The sequence below is a fragment of the Dendrobates tinctorius genome, unplaced genomic scaffold, assembly GCF_039654945.1.
Source record: "Dendrobates tinctorius isolate UK_male_01 unplaced genomic scaffold, ASM3965494v1 ptg000009l, whole genome shotgun sequence".
Classification (NCBI taxonomy): domain Eukaryota; kingdom Metazoa; phylum Chordata; class Amphibia; order Anura; family Dendrobatidae; genus Dendrobates; species Dendrobates tinctorius.
In genome coordinates this window covers 8,935,182-8,949,318 of record NW_027361677.1, presented here as the reverse complement: position 1 = coordinate 8,949,318, position 14,137 = coordinate 8,935,182, and the positions used below count along the sequence as shown (strand labels likewise).

Genomic DNA, 14,137 nt, shown 5'->3' with positions numbered 1-14,137 from the left:
ACACACTATATATATATACACATTATAGCAGCATTAATTAAGTGCATAGAACACTAAGGAAGAGTTTTACATGGTCCTGGTAATCCCTTCTAATAGCATGAAAGGAAAGTTTGTTGCAGACAGAGTGAGTGTTCTATAAAGCTCCTGTTAGTGGGACCGGGAAAGCGGTGGCTGGGCAAATTGTCATAAGGTTAGAGAGGTTATGGAGAGTTGTGATAGAGAGTGGAAGGGAGGTAGAAATGACTGTGGGGATGTGGTGAGGAGGACCAGGATTTGAAGAGATATCATTGGCAGTGAGGAGGAGCAGAGAAAGTGTTAGCAGGTGGGAGCAGGAGAGGGCATGAGGGGGCAGTGTGTGTTTGGAGACAGAGGATTGTATGTTGAGAAACAGTTCTGAGGAGGAGGAGAGATGGATGGGGAGGACTGAAGAAGAGAGGAACAGTTCCTTACTAGGTGTATGGATTGGGGGGGGTAGCTGAAAGTAAAGTATTATAGGGGTGAGAGTGAAAACAAACAGAAACATTGTTTACAGTGGTTGTGTCTAGTTACCTTGAGTGCTAGGTTGGTTTCCTTCTGGAGTTATTCATATGTTGTATGACGCCTGCTGCCGAGTGATGTTTTGCAGATGTGTAGCTGCCAAAATATTTTGAGACTATGTGCTTTGGAAGTTTCTGCGCAGATTTTATTAAAGCCGTATGTCAAATGACCTGCATGTTTCCTGCGGATTTAGTGCTTTTTTTTTGTGCAGTGTTCGATCTCTAGATTTCTAGAATGGAGCAGGTGGAAATCTGCAGCAAAACTGCACAAAAGTAGTGACATGCTGCATTTTTCATTCCACACCAAATCTGCGTTGGAAAAAAACCCCAATGTGCACTGCGGAATTTGTTTTACATAGCCTTTAATGCTACTGTACATCACATGCAGTTCTGCTGTGAATCTGCACTGTGTGCACATACAGTTGTGGCCAAAAGTATTAACACCCCTGCAGCTCTGTCAGATAATACTCAGTTTCTTCCTGAAAATGATTGCAAACACAAATTCTTTGGTATTATCTTCTTCATTTAATTTGTCTTAAATGAAAAAACACAAAAAGAATTGTCCTAAAGCCAAATTGGATATAATTCCACACCAAACATAAAAAAGAGGGTGGACAAAAGTATTGGCACTGTTCGAAAAATCATGTGATGCTTCTCTAATTTGTGTAATTAACAGCACCTGTAGCTTACCTGTGGCACCTAACAGGTGTTGGCAATAACTAAATCACACTTGCAGCCAGTTGACATGGATTAAAGTTGACTCAACCTCTGTCCTGTGTCCTTGTGTGTACCACATTGAGCATGGAGAAAAGAAAGAAGACCAAAGAACTGTCTGAGGACTTGAGAAACCAAATTGTGAGGAAGCATGAGCAATCTCAAGGCTACAAGTCCAACTCCAAAGATCTGAATGTTCCTGTGTCTACCATGCGCAGTGTCATTAAGAAGTTTAAAGCCCATGGCACTGTGGCTAACCTCCCTAGATGTGGACGTAAAAGAAAAATTGACAAGAGATTTCAACGCAAGATTATGCGGATGTTGGATAAAGAACCTCGACTAACATCCAAACAAGTTCAAGCTGCTCTGCAGTCCGAGGGTACAACAGTGTCAACCCATACTATCCGTCGGCGTCTGAATGAAAAGGGTCTGTATGGTAGGAGTCCCAGGAAGACCCCACTTCTTACCCCGAGACATAAAAAAGCCAGGCTGGAGTTTGCCAAAACTTAACTGAAAAAGCCTAAAACGTTTTGGAAGAATGTTCTCTGGTCAGATGAGACAAAAGTAGAGCTTTTTGGGCAAAGGCATCAACATAGAGTTTACAGGAGAAAAAAAGAGGCATTCAAAGAAAAGAACACGGTCCCTACAGTCAAACATGGCGGAGGTTCCCTGATGTTTTGGGGTTGCTTTGCTGCCTCTGGCACTGGACTGCTTGACCGTGTGCATGGCATTATGAAGTCTGAAGACTACCAACAAATTTTGCAGCATAATGTAGGGCCCAGTGTGAGAAAGCTGGGTCTTCCAGCAGGACAATGACCCAAAACACACTTCAAAAAGCACTAGAAAATGGTTTGACAGAAAGCACTGGAGACTTCTAAAGTGGATGCAATGAGTCCATACCTGAATCCCATAGAACACCTGTGGAGAGATCTAAAAATGGCAGTTTGGAGAAGGCACCCTTCAAATATCAGGGACCTGGAGCAGTTTGCCAAAGAAGAATGGTGTAAAATTCCAGCAGAGCATTGTCTTCCTTAAAGACAAAAATGTCCAGGAAGGATGGGAAATCTTGAAAAATGAAATTCTCAAAGCACAGTTGTTAACAATTCCGAAAAGAGGGAAGAATAGGAAGCATTTAAGGAAACCAGGATGGGTGAACACAGAACTTAAGCACATGCTGAAAAGGAAGAAAAAAATGTTTATAAAATGGAAAGAGGGAGGCATATCTAAAGAAGAATATAATGCTGTCTGCAGAATCTGCAGGGCACAAATCAGATTATCTAAAGCTGAAAATGAATTGAGGCTTGCAAGAGATGTCAAAAGCAATAATAAAGGATTTTGGGGATATGTCAAAAGTAAAAGAAAAGTCAAAGATGCTATAGGATTTTTACAGGATGAAAATGATGAAATGGTAAGACAGGATGTTGAGAAGGCTGAACTTTTAAATTCCTATTTTGCATCTGTTTTCTCTCAGAAAGGAAATGTAACACCAACTGTTATTCACTGTCCTATTAAGGGAATAGAAGAATCCAGGATATCTATAAACAGAAAGATAGTGAGGAAACACTTAGCTAACCTAAATGAATTCAAGTCTCCAGGTCCAGATGAATTACACCCCAGAGTACTGAAGGAGATAGCAGAAGAAATTTCTGAACCACTCTCCATAATCTTTGAAAATTCTTGGAGAACAGGAGAAGTGCCAGAAGACTGGAGAAGAGCAAATGTTGTTCCTATCTTCAAAAAGGGGAAGAAGGTGGACCCAGGCAACTATAGGCCGGTGAGTCTGACTTCTATACCAGCAAAGATCTTTGAACAAATTATTAAACAACATGTAAGTCAATACCTGGATAAGAATGAAGTGATCAAACAGAGTCAGCATGGGTTTGTAACTAATAAGTCATGTCAGACTAACTTAATTTCCTTCTATGACGGTATCACTGATTGGGTGGATCAAGGAAATGCTGTAGATATAGTATATCTTGACTTCAGCAAAGCATTTGACAAAGTCTCTCATACAATCCTTATTGAAAAAATGACTAAGTATGGAATGGACAAGGCAACTGTTAGGTGGATTCATAGCTGGCTTAGTGATTGGACCCAAAGAGTGGTCGTAAATGGCTGCACATCCAGTTGGAAGAATGTCTCAAGTGGGGTACCACAGGGCTCTGTCCTGGGCCCTGTATTGTTCAACATCTTTATCAACGATTTAGATGAAGGAATTGAGGGTAAACTGATTAAATTTGCTGATGACACAAAGCTAGGAGGGATAGCTAATACTAGAGAAGAGAGAGAGAGGATTCAAAAAGATTTAAATAAACTGGAGAAGTGGGCAGTAACTAACAGAATGGTTTTTAACAGGGAGAAATGCAAAGTACTACATCTGGGCAATAAAAATGAAAAAAGCATATATAGAATGGGAGGAATAGGGCTAAGTGACAGCACATGTGAAAAAGACTTGGGTATACTAATAGATCACAGACTGAATATGAGTCAACAGTGTGATGCAGCAGCAAAAAAGGCAAATGCAGTTCTAGGATGTATTAACAGAAGCATACAGTCTAGATCACGTGAAGTCATTATTTCCCTCTACTCCTCTTTGGTCAGACCTCATCTGGAATATTGTGTCCAGTTTTGGGCACCACATTTTAAAAAAGACATCAACAAACTGGAGCAAGTTCAGAAAAGAGCGACCAGAATGGTGACCGGTCTGCAAACTCTGTCTTATGAGGAAAGGTTGCAGGATTTGGGAATGTTTAGTTTGCAAAAGAGAAGACTGAGAGGAGACTTAATTGCTGTCTACAAATATCTAAAGGGCTGTCACATTGTAGAAGGATCAACTTTATTCTCATTTGCACAAGGAAAGACTAGAAGCAATGGGATGAAACTGAATGGGAGGAGACACAGATTAGATATTAGAAAAAACTTTTTGACAGTTAGAGTGATCAATGAGTGGAACAGGCTGCCACGAGAAGTGGTGAGTTCTCCTTCAATGGAAGTCTTCAAACAGAGGCTGGACAGACATCTGACTGGGATGATTTAGCAAATCCTGCTTTGAGCAGGGGGTTGGACCAGATGGCCCAGGAGGTCCCTTCCAACTCTACGATTCTATGATTCTATGAAACTCATTGATGGTTACCGGAAGCGGTTGGTCGCAGTTATTTTGGCTAAAGGTTGTGCAACCAAGTATTAGGCTGAGGGTGCCAATACTTTTGTCTGGCCCATTTTTGGAGTTTTGTGTGAAATGATCAATGTTTTGCTTTTTGCTTCATTCTCTTTTGTGTTTTTTCATTTAAGACAAATTAAATGAAGATAATAATACCAAAGAATTTGTGTTTGCAATCATTTTCAGGAAGAAACTGAGTATTATCTGACAGAATTGCAGGGGTGTCAATACTTTTGGCCACAACTGTAGCCTTAAGAAGGTGCAGATAGGTGTTGAGGAGAAGGGAGGTTTATGTTTGCCTTTTGGTCTGGTAATTAAGAGTGAAGCAGATGTATATGGTCAAGGCAGTGAAAACAAGTTGTGAAAGAACATTGGGGCTAAATGTATTTGTAGGGGGACTTACCAAATTAATGGCAGCTGCCGAAATCCACAAATGAATAGTTGAAGTGTGGCTGGTGTTCTCTGCTGGTTCTCTTTCTGGTATTATTTCTGCAGCATACTTAAGAGACATACTTACAGAGACAGACCTAGGACTCGACATTTATAGCATGCTAAGTGCACAGACCTCGGACCAGGTGTTATCAGGAGAGAGGGCCAGCAGGAAGGAGATTCACACACAGGTGGGGAGAATTAGAAGGGGAACTATTCACGCACTAATAAAAGTCACACCAAAATGGACACATAAGGCAAAATGAGTTAACAGCAAACAATTACATTGCTAAATATGCAGGAAAGACTCAACAAAACCACTAATGACAGAGAAATACAGAGTCAACAGGGCCAAGAACTTGAGGGGTGATTATTTGGCAGCCACCCAAAAAAACAGCTCTTAGGGTACCGTTACACCTAGCGACTCACCAGCGATCCCGACCAGCGATATGATGCGGTCAGGATCGCTGGTGCATCGCTAAGTGGTCGCTAGTGAGCTGCCACACAGGCAGATCTCACTAGCGACATCGCTGGGGATGGGGATCGCTACTTACCTGTCAGACGCGGCGATCCTGCGTCCTCCCGCCCTGCTCCACGCGACGCTCGTCGGCGCCACAGGAAGCGCAGCAGGAAGTGACCGACGAGGAATGATCCAGCAGCTTCTCTCGCGATCAGCGATAACCAGCGGGGGAGCCGGTCGGAGGTAAGTATCACATGCAGCGATATCGCTAGCAATATTGCTGCTACGTCACAAAATCTGTGACTTTACAGTGATATTGCTAGCGATATCACAGTGTGTAATGGGGGCTTAACACAATGCCCTGTTGATAAGGCTTTGGTTTGACCATGAACCAAACAAGATAGCAACATGAAACTTTTCGTCTTAGCCACATACTCTTCACTAGAGTTGAGCGACTTTGGTCGGATCGGGTTTACTGAAACAACATTTTTTCAGATGAAACTGGTCCGACTACGGCAAAAAAAGTCGGAGTTTCGTCCGAAACCCAACCCCAATGCAAGTCAATGGGGAATAAAAGTCGGCATTGAGCGGATGAATGTCATCCGCTCAATGCCGACTTTTATTCCCCATTGACTTGCATTGGGGTCGGGTTTCGGGCGAAACTCCGACTTTTTTTGCAGTAGTCGGACCAGTTTCATTTGAAACAAATTTTGTTTCAGGAAACCCGATGCGACCAAAGTCGCTCAACTCTACTCTTCACTGTTGTCAACACACTACAAACATCAGTATTTCGAGTTCTTGCAAAAAAGAAGGATTTGGGTGGCACCTCAAAACAGCATCCATAACAGCCATGGCATCAAAAAGGGTGTGACAATTGGGACCCTTAAGGCATTTCTTCAGGTTAGGAAACAGATGATAGTGGGAGGGAGCAAGATCTAACAAATAAGGTGGGTGGTCAACCAGCTGAAAGACCAGCTCCACCTATTTTGCCTTGATCATTTGTGCAGTGTGAGAAGAGGCGTTGTCTTGCAAAAACAAGAATCCTTTGGACACCTTGCCGCACCTTTTGGCCTTCAGAGCTGCTTTCAATTGGTCCAAAACTTCAATGTCATACCTTGCATTGACGGTGAAACCCTTTTGAAGGCAGTCCAATAGCAGCACACCCTCCTTATCCAAGAACACAGACATCATCCCCTTACTTGCTAATTTTTGCACCATGACCTTCTTTGAACAAGGAGGACCACTGTGCCTCCACTCTTTTCACTGTTCCTTGGTTTCAGGATCCTAAAAAAAAAAAAAAAAAAAAGGTCTCATCCATAGTGACCAGTCAATCCAGGAAGTTCTTATCAGTTGGGAAATGCTGACAAATATACCAGGAAGTTTTCAGTCACATGGTATTCTAATCAGTTGTCAAACACTCCACAGATAGCTTCTTCAGGTCCAAATGTTCAGGGATCATTACACAAACACAGTCATGACAAATCCCCATGATATCTGCTTTGTCTTAAGCTGAAATTCACCCATTCTCCAGTGTGAGGTTGTGCACAGCATTGACAATCTCCAAAACAACAACCACTCTCAATTATCCTGGACATTCCTCCTCATTGGTGCTGAAGTGGCCCCTCTAAAATTTGGCAACTCACTCAACTGCACAATAAGAAAGGAATTGAACCCCCGATGTCTGCCACATATCACCATGAATAGCCTTTGCAGACTTTCCTTGCAGAAACAATCATTTGATCACTCCTCTACTCTCATTTACTGGAAATATCACATTAGACTCCACCATTTGGTTTGCCCACATGCATAGAACACTGTTGCCAAAAGCTAAAAACACACAATTTGGAACACATAAGGCTAGATTCACACTAGCATTCAGCAGAGCTGCAAATTGCAACCTTCTTCCTCCATTTAGCCTCACCCACTGCCACACCTCTTCCTTCAGCTCCACCTACATCCGCATGTGTCCTGTGTGGCGCCCCTGAGGCTCAGTCGCCACAGAGGTACTGCACCTTCTCTTAAGGTGTGGTGCCCCACCATCCAGGTAAGTTGGGAGCTCCTGACCATGTTCCAACACTCGCACCCCACACAATAGAGTAGTTCAGCATAACCACATTGCGGCTCTTTTGCCTAGTGAGAGGCAGAGCGCCTTTGGTGGTTCCCTGCTTGGAACACTAAACGTGCTGGAAGGTGGGTGGAGTTGAGAACACACTAAAGAGTGGGCTGTTTTAGGAATTGAGTCAGTCAGTGAGAGGGGAGAGAGAGAGGAAGCCACTCAGAGAGGAGTGGGGATCCCTGGAAGAAGGGATGGAGGAAGGAGTGCTGCAGCTGCCTCAGTAACCTGAGCCAGCTGGCACGGAAAAGGAAAGGAGGAGAAAGGGAACACAGAGGACGTGGGTTAGAGGAAGAACCCTGCCTAGAAGTTCTAAGCGCAAGGCCGGGGCCCGGTCCTCGAGGTTGTATGGACACTAATGGTTCTGCAGCAGACACCGGTGGAGTAGTAGGCTGTAAATGCACTACTCCCATTTAAGACTTGAGGGCACAACAGCAATACGGATAGCGAGCCGGTACTTAGGAGTAGAGAGTCCCCGAAGCAGGCTACAGCTGTCTGCCGTGCAAGTAGAGTTCTTGGGAACATCTCTTAGGAGGAACTCCAGTGTAACTCAGTACTAGGAGATCTTCACACTTTAAGGCGCTATAGAGGTGACATTCAGAAAAGGCACATAAGTTGGCGGAGCGTGGAGGGAGCATTCCATCTTGCCTGGAGGTTGACTGGGTCCCTGACCCGGAGAGCACGGCACAGAAGCGGGCACTACATGCCCTGGTGTCCTCCATTCCTTCCTGCGTCCGTCCGCCTGGCACTGCCACATCCCCCTGCGCCGAACACTACACCATCTAAGTGTCCGGACAACAGCCCTGCCTGTGGAGGGCTATACCACCATTGCTGCACCACACCATCTGTCCCAGAGGATCTGTCTGCAGCGTCGGCTTAACACCTCCCTTGCCGAAAACCACAGGTGGCGTCACAAACTATTCATCTAACTACATCTCCCCCATTGATTTGAGCTCTCCGGGTCACCGCTGCTGTGACACGTCCCACTGATACCGGACCGGCACCGAGTACCCCGTGGCCCTGGGAGGGTGACCCACCTGCATACCCTATCTTTAACATTGGATACGCAGGACATGCAGATGCCTCCACATAAGTCATTTTGACACAGGCCGTGTGGCCTGCATACCCAATGTTAAAGATAGGGTACGCAGGATGCATGCAGACATAGGCGGAGCTGAAGGAAGAGGTGCAGCAGTGGGCGTGGCTTAACAAAGGAAGAAGGCTGCCATCCGCAGCCCTGCCAAAGACTAGGGTGAAACTAGCCTAAGGCTTTCATATTATGTAACATTCCTTACCATACACACACATTGAATCATGTCCATCAAAACTACAACTTCATCTTGTTGTTACAAGACAGACAGCTATGTTGGTGGAACACCGGCCAAATTTAGCTAAATCACTGATGTATAATCTATTGGTTCCAGGACATGCTGGGGTGTTGTAGTTTCACACCATCTCAGGAGCCACTGACCTATTAGCAAATAGGGACATAGAAGTAGCAAAGCATTTTACATCTTTTTAATGCAAATTCAAAATTCAACAATGCCATGCAAACATTATGCCGCCATTTTCACCCTCAATTAAGGGTCACTAATTTGGTATGATTGAACATCATCTGTAGAAAGATGGATTGGAACTAAAATTAAGACTCAGGGCTTACAATTTACTGTCTGAGAAATGTGCCATACCTTATGTTACTACATAGTCCAAATGACAAGGGAAGGAGCGGCCAGACCTCCCAATCGCCTCCGTTATAGTAGCAGAGACCTGCCAAAATATTTCCTGGTAATTCGCAAATTAACTTACTGGCAAAAATGTGCAGAAAACCACAGCTAAATCTATAATGTTTCCCCTTCGTTTCTTTAATACAGTTTGGACAGGTGACAGAGAAATATTGTTGTCAGTATTTTCTTCGACCGGACACCAGTGGGCATTGCCTTGACCCAGCGTAACTCTTACGATGTCGATGTGGTAGCAGGGCAATGGTTAAATTTACCTGGGCTTCCCTGCAGTCTGTGGAACACTGGGGAGATGGAGATCTCTTTAAACACTTATGTTCCCAGCAGCGTTTGCCAGCGTGAAATACTCCTGACCAGAAATGTATGGACGGTGTTGGCCGGCGTCCCAATTGCACTTTCCGTGATGGGCTTAATTGGAGTGCCTGGGTTAATTCTGAGCCATATTTTTTTCTATCAGATGTGTCAGACTGTATTGCTCCTCGGCATTAGCCAGCCGCGATTCTGAAGAGGCAGAGTCCATCCTTCAGAGGAATGATGTTAAACATAATACCTTTAAATAAAGAGCCTTCAATTGATTTCTGGAAAGGGAGGAGAGAAGATCTATACAAATGGCCAAATGACTGCAACAATAGAAAAAGCAGGAGTGGTACAGTTGAGCTTTTCATCTGCGGATGTGATGGCAACATACATTATCTCATAGGTGTCTGTACCATTGGTACACCGCAAGAAGTAAGGGGGCCCGTTTCCATGTCCAAAACACGGGGGAATTGTCCATTATGATTGAGCTATTGGACTGGAAAGGGTCTCTACTCTTCTGTCTGTGTCCACCAGTGATGGAGGCTGTAGTATATTGGCATGGTGTATAGTATTGTCCCAGTCTGGGGTGCAATTAGTCATCATGGAGCCCCTGACTAGTCTTGGACTTTAGCTGCCTCCTCCATGACAGCCTACTGCAGAAATGCATAGGAAGCACTGATGTCACACTTGCTTACTCTTCAAAAAAAAGGTCTCAGAGAATGGGGAGACCTCCCATACAATTTGGCATTACACCATAGAACCCAGAAGATTTGCCATGTCACTCCATCATTAGCTCTGGAGTCCAAACTTAGGGTCTGAAGAGTAGAAAGTGCAGAAGGGAGCTCAGTACTGGTAAAAATTTAAAAAAAAAAAAAAAAAAAAAGTGTACGACATGTACAATTCTTAGGGATCTTCAAGACATCAATCCTTAAAAGTTGGCACATATAGTCACATAAGAGAAGAGAGAGGTCACATTGCATAACCATAACAAAAAAAGGTCACCATGTACACTGTCATCACTGCACAGGAAAGATGACACGATGCAGGTATAACAGAGCCAAGGCTGCTAACTGTCAGGAATGGAGAGGTGGCCACACATTCATGTCGCTCTTCATTGAATTGGGTCAACGTTCATAACCTGAATGTTCAGAATAAAGGGTAGTTTAAGACAATAATCCTTACTTCCATCATACATATGAGGTGATGAAATTTGGGGATGTGTTCTACGGTTCTTAATAAAGACTAGCCTGTGTGGCATAGTGTTTGTCCATTGAAGCAGTAGAATAGCTAAATGAAGAAAATAATCAGGTTTGAACTGAGACAAGGCCAGTTGGCTACAGAGTTAACATTTTGACTGAAGACCAATTTCAAGAAGTCCCATCACCTGCTCAAAACATTTAGCTAAATACTTTGTGAAATTGCCTGAGCTGCCCCGATTCTGTTGCTTTTTTCAGTTTCATGATGCATCGCTCCATTGTAGAGATATTCACATTTGTTGCTTTTGGAGCGCAGTATGTGAAATCTCCAATTGAAATTGCCCAGTTGAATTACAGAGTCTTCTTTGTGGCCGTGAACTTTCACCACTCCTGCCAAGATGTTGCCAATCTAGGAGGTAGAGGTGAAAAAAACACATCTAAGAAAATGCTGAAGAAATTCCAAGTTGGACTGATAGAGATTTCACATACAGCACTCCAGAATAAACAAGTGTGAATATCTCTGCAATGGAGGAACGCATCGCAAAATGGAAAAGAGAACCAGAATAAGAGGAGCTCAGGGAGATTTAGCACATTTTTTACAAGTCAGTAGCAAGTCCTTATTAGCCCTTCAGTGAACTGTAAATCACTCTATACTGGAGCCTAAATATGGAAGGGTTCCCAGATTGTGGTTGCACTAGTGATAGATTTTGTATTGGATCCCACTAGCTTTAGAGAGACCCACCACCCTGCCACTTAGAAGTAACTAGACATTTTTCACATCCAATCACTGCCTCTTTATCTCACATCGGTGGTCCTTTTCACCTGCTTTGAAAATAACCATCTCTGTGGCATGGGTTATATTGGTTAGTCTAAACCACATTCCTGGTGCTGTGAGATAGGAATGGCAGGTCAACTTACCACTGCACTTATTTTACCACCACGGAATCTAGGAACAACAGAAGGCCAAACTTAGAGGAAGCGGAAAAACAAATGTAGGACACCAATTAGGGTGACTACACTAGATCCAATGTGGAGGATCACGTTAAAGTACACCTCGGTATTTTAGGCCAAGTATTGTTTCCTTCTGAACAATTAATCAGGTGGACAGAGTTTTCAGCCATGTTGGTCTTAAAGGGTAGTAAGAGATTTAGGATTTTCTGGAGGGTTTGTTGGGAAACAGAGCTGCCATAACATTCCTTTTCTCCCAATCCAATTCTAGGTCCAGAGTATATGTCTTTAACGTAACGTCCTAGTTGAGTCAACATTGATTTAGTGTCTGTCAACTGCATGGAAAATATTAGTCCAATGATAAGTGGGACCCGTACAACCCAAACAATTCTAGAAATTATCTAGAAACATGAGGGCTTCATTCTCAAGTCTCTTTTCACTGAAATTGTATTGCATGCACGGCTCATTTCTGAAAGCTCAGCAGAGCCACTGATGCTAATACCACTCTGATGTTCGTCAATTCCGGATATAATTAACACAGTACCGTTCAATTGATACGTATATCTTTTTCTCTTCTAGCAACAAGGGGCTGCCACATCTGTCTACTGCTCGGTCTCTCCAGACCTGGAAGGCCTTGGAGGGATGTACTTCAACAACTGCTGCCGATGCCTGCCTTCACAGGAGGCCCAGAGAGAGGAGACGGCGGAGGCCTTGTGGGAGCTGAGCGAGAGGCTTATCCAAGAACGAGTTGGCAGCCGGTCCAAATAGCAGGGAGCCGCCGTTAGGATCAAAACACGCGGAGTGTGTGCGCGTTAGGAACCTGCCAGCTTTGGAAGCTTTCCAACCCTATCATCAAGAGGGTTTCTATATACCTCTGATACAGATTAACTAGTGTTAAATGGAATAATAGCAGTCACAACATAGTGAAAAATGTTAAGTACTAGTGGGAAATGGGGAATTCTGCAGGGTTAAAGGGACAATCTCTCTTTCTTGTTGGTAGTGAAGCTGAATTCCTTTGTTTTATTTTGATTTAATATTAAGTTATGGGTCGATCATAAATGATGCCAGTTCCTCGACAAAACCTTGATCTGGGTCTGCCAAATCTTAAAATGATTACAATTTGTTATCATCTAGTATGGACTTCTTATTTCATTGGTCAGAGATTTACTATAGGCTTAAAAACTAACAGGCAGGTAGTTACTAACTTGCCGCCTGCGCTGTCCGACACCGCTCCTGCTGTTGATTCAGCTGCTCCGTGTCAACAGAGCAGCTCTTCCCGTTCTGCTCTGATGTCGATTGGGTGTCACTGCCGACATCATCCTGATTGACAGTTGCCTCCCCGCAGTCAGGCACAGGGGAGCTGGCAGTCAATCAGCATGAAGTCAGCAGTCACGTCCTATCAGGAGAGCAGAAGAGGAAGAGCTGCTCTGTAGACATGGAGCAGCTGAATCACCGGCAGGAGCGGTGTCAGATGGCGATGTGATGTCAGCAGGAGCTGTCCAATCGTCAGAAGTTGTTTTTTTTCTGGAGCGTGGCAGCAGCGCTTCTCGGTAAAACATACAATGCTGCAATAACAAAGCCGGTCTCTGATTTATGCTGCCCGTGGTTGGAATCCACTTTCAGCTAACCCCACTAAGTCATGATTTGAGGATAACCCAATATGGTTATCTCTGATGGACAGCCAATAATCATATCCCCTTTGATACTAGGAAAAAAAATTATTTGATAATAAGTTAGTACTTTATTATCGCCAACACAAAATGTGTTGTGTTTTGCTTTTTTAAGGACTGTAAAGGACCCATTCGATGAAATCCTAAATTGTAATCGACTCAAGGTCAAAAGATAAAAGGGGTAGTCTCGCTTTTAGAAGTTACACCCTATCTGCTGGATAGAGTATAACCTTCTGATTGTTGGGGGTCCGACTAGAAGTAACCAAGCGCTGCACTCGCCTGGTCTTTTGCACTCCCATAAAAATGTATGAAGCAGCAATGCGCATTATGGACCACCGCTCCATTCACACAGACTCCAGCAATCAGGAAGTTACTCCCTATCCAAGGAATAGGGGATAACGTCCAAACTTGCAAATACCCCTTTACCATCAGAGTGATGATGCCTTCAGACATCAAGCTCCAAGCCACATTTTGCCATTATTCCACACAAAAAGTAGGAAAAATTTGATTGTGATGTTTGTACTCATATCCGCACAAGACTAGGACTCCGGCTTACATACCAGAGGCGGCCATTTACTTTCTGTGTCTGTACTTGTGATTTTTACAGCTGTTTGAGTCTAATAATAATTTGATTTAAATAAAATATGAGATTATTCTACTATGTCCGACTCGTTCTTTTATTCTATTTCTACTTGATGAATTAAAATGTTAACCTAGATATTGGTTCATCTGCTCGCTAAAAAATTTTTTGGCCCCAAAGTTTAAATTGTCCCCTACTGCAGGCACCCATCAGCAATGCCAAGAATATCACAGAGATTGTGCATGAGGATCTCCACTCCTTTAAATTTACAAAACCCCAAGAGGGTCCTGCTCAT

General features: G+C 43.6%; 1 protein-coding gene across 4 annotated transcripts in view; it reads left to right on the top strand.

The window, feature by feature from the left end:
- Positions 1-13,923, top strand: part of WWOX (WW domain containing oxidoreductase) — a 1,101,136-nt gene extending 1,087,213 nt beyond the window's left edge. For all 4 annotated transcript variants that reach the window (XM_073582662.1, XM_073582652.1, XM_073582678.1 and 1 more), the window contains exon 10: positions 12,172-13,923. In XM_073582662.1, coding sequence (XP_073438763.1) covers positions 12,172-12,360 — 189 coding nt within the window. In that variant the 3' untranslated portion in view covers positions 12,361-13,923. The remainder of the gene's footprint in view (positions 1-12,171) is intronic.
- Positions 13,924-14,137: the final 214 nt, after the last annotated feature.